The sequence below is a fragment of the Camelina sativa genome, chromosome 16 (assembly GCF_000633955.1).
Source record: "Camelina sativa cultivar DH55 chromosome 16, Cs, whole genome shotgun sequence".
In the NCBI taxonomy this organism is placed as follows: Eukaryota; Viridiplantae; Streptophyta; class Magnoliopsida; order Brassicales; family Brassicaceae; genus Camelina; species Camelina sativa.
In genome coordinates this window covers 20,699,061-20,703,224 of record NC_025700.1, presented here as the reverse complement: position 1 = coordinate 20,703,224, position 4,164 = coordinate 20,699,061, and the positions used below count along the sequence as shown (strand labels likewise).

General features: G+C 40.2%; 2 protein-coding genes across 4 annotated transcripts in view; one reads left to right on the top strand and one right to left on the bottom strand.

Moving 5' to 3' along the window:
• On the top strand, positions 269-3,375 carry LOC104751533 (dolichyl-diphosphooligosaccharide--protein glycosyltransferase subunit 1A). The gene is made up of 10 exons (XM_010473487.2): positions 269-435; positions 673-717; positions 806-1,419; positions 1,515-1,662; positions 1,748-1,924; positions 2,118-2,186; positions 2,301-2,390; positions 2,454-2,612; positions 2,713-2,937; positions 3,026-3,375. Exons 1-10 carry the CDS (start codon positions 328-330, stop codon positions 3,215-3,217), a joined length of 1,827 nt encoding a protein of 608 aa, XP_010471789.1. The 5' UTR covers positions 269-327; the 3' UTR covers positions 3,218-3,375.
• Positions 3,242-4,164, bottom strand: part of LOC104751534 (U-box domain-containing protein 43) — a 3,930-nt gene continuing 3,007 nt past the window's right edge. For all 3 annotated transcript variants that reach the window (XM_010473489.2, XM_010473488.2, XM_010473490.2), the window contains exons 5-6: positions 3,420-4,152; positions 3,242-3,339 (exon numbers count right to left, since the gene is read on the bottom strand). In XM_010473489.2, coding sequence (XP_010471791.1) covers positions 3,248-3,339; positions 3,420-4,152 — 825 coding nt within the window. In that variant the 3' untranslated portion in view covers positions 3,242-3,247. The remainder of the gene's footprint in view (positions 3,340-3,419; positions 4,153-4,164) is intronic.

The following is a 4,164-nucleotide window of genomic DNA, read 5'->3' as shown; positions in this document are numbered from 1 at the left end:
CCCCCCCCCAACAAATCGTTGTTTTCTCGAGAAAATCGCCTAGAAACGCAAAATCAGAGCCAAAACCAAAACCTCACCTAGTTTTCACACAGTACTGTATCATCATCATCCTCTACACCAAGGTTTACCATATTCCAACCAATAACTCACTACCATGTGTTCATTAAGCCCATTTAGGCCCAATATATATGGGCTTAGATAAATAAAATAAGCCTTTACTAACGGGTTAAACCCGACCCGGGAATTAACAGTCAAGAAGATTTTGTAAATGCTTCATAGGTTTGGTTTCTCTGAGTGAGTGAGCGAGTTCGAATAATCTTGACAAGGATGAAGCAATCGAGTGTCGTCGTCGATCTGTTGCTTCTTCTGCTGACGATCTCTGTACTCACGACGCCGGCGTTCTCCGATCTGGTCTTATCAAAAGTCGAACGTCGTGTAAGTCTCAATCACTCTCCCCCACACACAATAATCTTCGATCTGGTTTTTTATGATTCACGAGGTTCCTGATCCAATAGCACGAAATTTGCATTTGATGATCTGTGCTTAACACTTGGGAATCAGTTCTAAAGATTTAAACTTTTTTTTTTTTTTGTGATCTCGTTAGGATCGGATTTAGAATTCTGATATTTTGTAATTTGTATAGTGATTTCTATTTTCGAAACTGTTGTGCAGATCGATGTGACATCACAGTTTGCTCGTGTTACTAAGAGCCTTAAGGTAACTTCCATGAGACTGTGTTAGTCAGGGTCTAACTCACGAATTGTGTTGCCGTATCTAAGTCCTCTTTTTCCAATTTGGTGTTTAGGTCGTTAATCCTGGCTCTGAATCAGTTTCTGAGTTTATGTTGACCTTCCCTAAGTTTCTTGGTAACAATTTGGCATATTTATCGGTGAAAACTAAACGCCCTTTGGCCAATCTCTCTGTTAAAAAAGCTGATCCGAAAGGAATACCGGATTCAATTAGTGTTTACTCAGTTGCATTACCCAAAACACTCAGTAAAGGCGATTCTTTGACGCTAGAGGTAGTTGCTACATTCACCAATGTACTTCAGCCATTTCCGGAGAAGATTACTCAGGGTGAAATCCATCTTGTTATGCTCCAAGAAAGCGCACAGTATCTCTCTCCTTACACTGTTGAATCTCAGTCGTTGTCTATCAAACTACCAAATGCTAGAATCGAATCTTACAGCAAATTGGAGAATACAAAGCTCCAGGGATCAGAGCTCAAATATGGCCCATACAAGAACCTCCCACCGTTTTCATACTCTCCAATTGTTGTCCACTTTGAAAGCAAGGCTGCATTTGCCGTAGCTGAGAAGCTTGTGCGGGAGATAGAAGTGTCTCATTGGGGGAATGTGCAGGTAACAGAGCATTATAATGTTGTTCACCGAGGGGCTCAACTCAAGGGCGAGTTTTCAAGGTTAATACTCTTACTGAAGCTTTAATCTGCATTTAATTCGCTATTCCAATTCACAAATTCGTTGCTTCATCACTCTCGTCATATTCCAACCGCAGGTTAGACTTTCAAGCCAGACCTAATCCCCGAGGAGTATCTGCCTTTAGGCATTTACTTGCTAGATTACCTCCCAGAGCCCATTCCATTTATTACAGGGATGATATTGGAAATATCTCCACGTCTGAGATGCAAAGTGATTCGAAAAAGGTTTGATATTTTGGCTTAACGAGAATTAGTCTTACAAATATTACTGCTGTGTGTGTTTTTCATCCTTTTGCTGGTTTGGTTGCAGACAGAGCTACTAATTGAGCCTAGGTTTCCGTTGTTTGGTGGGTGGAAAACCTTTTTCACGATAGGTTATGGTTTACCACTTAGTGACTTCTTGTTTGCATCGGAAGGGAAGCGTTTCGTCAACATCTCCTTTGGCTCCCCTATGATTGACCTTGTCACTGAAAAAATTATTGTACAGGTTGGTATTATACACTTTCCACTTCAAGTGTTTTCCTTTCGTAGTTTGATTTTCGTTAGCTTAAGAATGATGTGGAAGCAAATCAATCGAAGCAGTCAATCTTTTATTGTGACTGGATTGACCTGTGATTCACCGATATTGAGTAAAAAATTTACTTGCGTGATGTTCTTTTGTGTTTCCTCTTCCATCGTAGGTTGTTTTACCCGAGGGGTCAAAGGATATATCAGTTACCACTCCGTTTGCTGTCAAGCAGTCTCAAGAGGTAACAGAGTCTTGGCTTTATTGATCATGATTTAGCCTCTGTCTGGTTATTATAAGTCTCCGTGTATTTCAATTATTAAATTATTCATGTTTGTAAACTTACTGTTCTTTGCAGATCAAATATTCACACTTAGATATAGCTGGTAGACCAGTTGTTGTTCTCGAAAAAAACAATGTTGTCCCAGATCACAATCAGCATATCCAGGTAATGTAATACGTTAGAAATGCTGTCATGTTCAGTTGATCATGAGATTTGCTTTCTGTACAGGTTTACTACAAGTTCAGCAACATCAATCTGCTGAGTGAGCCATTGATGTTAATCTCTGGGTTTTTTGTTTTGTTCATCACATGCATCATTTACACACGGGCTGACTTCTCAATCTCCAAGTCCTCTCCAACATATCTGGCGAAACTCCAATGGGATGAGGTACATTGGAGCCTTTTTTCAAGCATATTTTCTGCAATATACTGACATCTTGATTCTCTCAATGATAGATATCAAAAACATGGCTCATTTTGTTTTTCAGGTCGTAGCAACACTCCAGGAAGTTCAAAGCATCATTCAAAAATGCTTAGCTGCACATGATAAGCTCGAAGCATCGCTGCGTGATCTCTCAAGAACCGGTGACATTCAAACATGCAAAGCAGCCCGCAAATCCACTGACAGTTTATTGAAAGATCTTTCGAAAGAACTGAAGCCGTTGCTGGCTTTCTTACAATCTTCCCCATCAGCTTCTCACATATCTCCAAAGGTCCCAAATTTCTTTACACCTGTCTCACCTCTCTTAGTCTCTGCGGCTCTTAACAGTCTCTTTTGTCGAACATTTTTCGTTGATGCAGGTTGAAGAGCTAGTTGTGAAAGAGAAAGAACTTCAAGAGAAGTTGATGGCCAAGCATACCACTGTTGTGGAAGGGTACGAGAAGAAATCATCCGGACGTGATATCGAAAACCGGATCGCTTCTCAGCAGCAAAAGATCATAGCTTTGAGGCAAGAAATCGAAGATCTTCTAGAATTCATTGATGAGATCTAGAAAAGTTAAATGTAGCAAATCATCTTAAGCTTAAAACCAGACTTTCGAATTCACTCCCATTAGAAAAAATTTGTACCTTAATGAGCATTGTTTATCAACTTTGGATGACAGCTCAAGTTCCTCTGAGTTTAACAATGAATCAAATTATCTTAAAATCATTTACAAGAATGCACATAGATCTAACCAATGTTGGAGAATATACCGGAGAAGTTTGGGATCTTATCAATGTGCCTCAAGGCGTTCTCAGCAATCTGTTTTGTCTTAAAATCAGCGTTTTGAAAGGCGTCAATAAGTGCTGCAGTTACGTTTTGTTCTTCTCCGACTTCTCTAGCTATTTCTTCAATTCGTAAGATCCTCTCTACCATCCACACAGCTCTAATCCTCAAATTCTCTGTTTGATTCTCCAAAAGAACGTTTAATATAGGCGTAATACCGTCTGCTTCATCAATCAATCTCACTCCTTTTTCAACTTCTAAACCGTCTTCTAACAAAGTAGAAAGAGCTGCAAGTGCTGCTCCAACCACCTTCTCATTTTCATGGTCCAGTAGATCAACCAACTTATCTACTGCTTGTCCTTCAACGAGACAAAAGCTTTCTCTCACTGAGCATATCCCTTGATGGATCTTGCAGATACCTAGAACAACAGGCGGCTTGCTCAGACATGAAAAGATTGATACACAGTAGTTGGGAGGAGGCAGTTCAGGTATCCTTGTTAGATTCTTGGATTCAAGTGAAAGATTCTCCAAAGCTATTGCAGAAGCCATCTGGATGTTGTCCTGACTGTTGGATTGAAGGAGATCAATGAAAACTGCAGTAAGATTGTTCTCACAGCAGAACGAAACGGCTTGAGTCTCCTTGGTGAGTGCGAAGGTGATCCGAGCAAGAATACTAACAAGTCTTTCAAGAAATGTTCTCTCGAACCGGATTCCCCTGATTTCTTTTTGGCG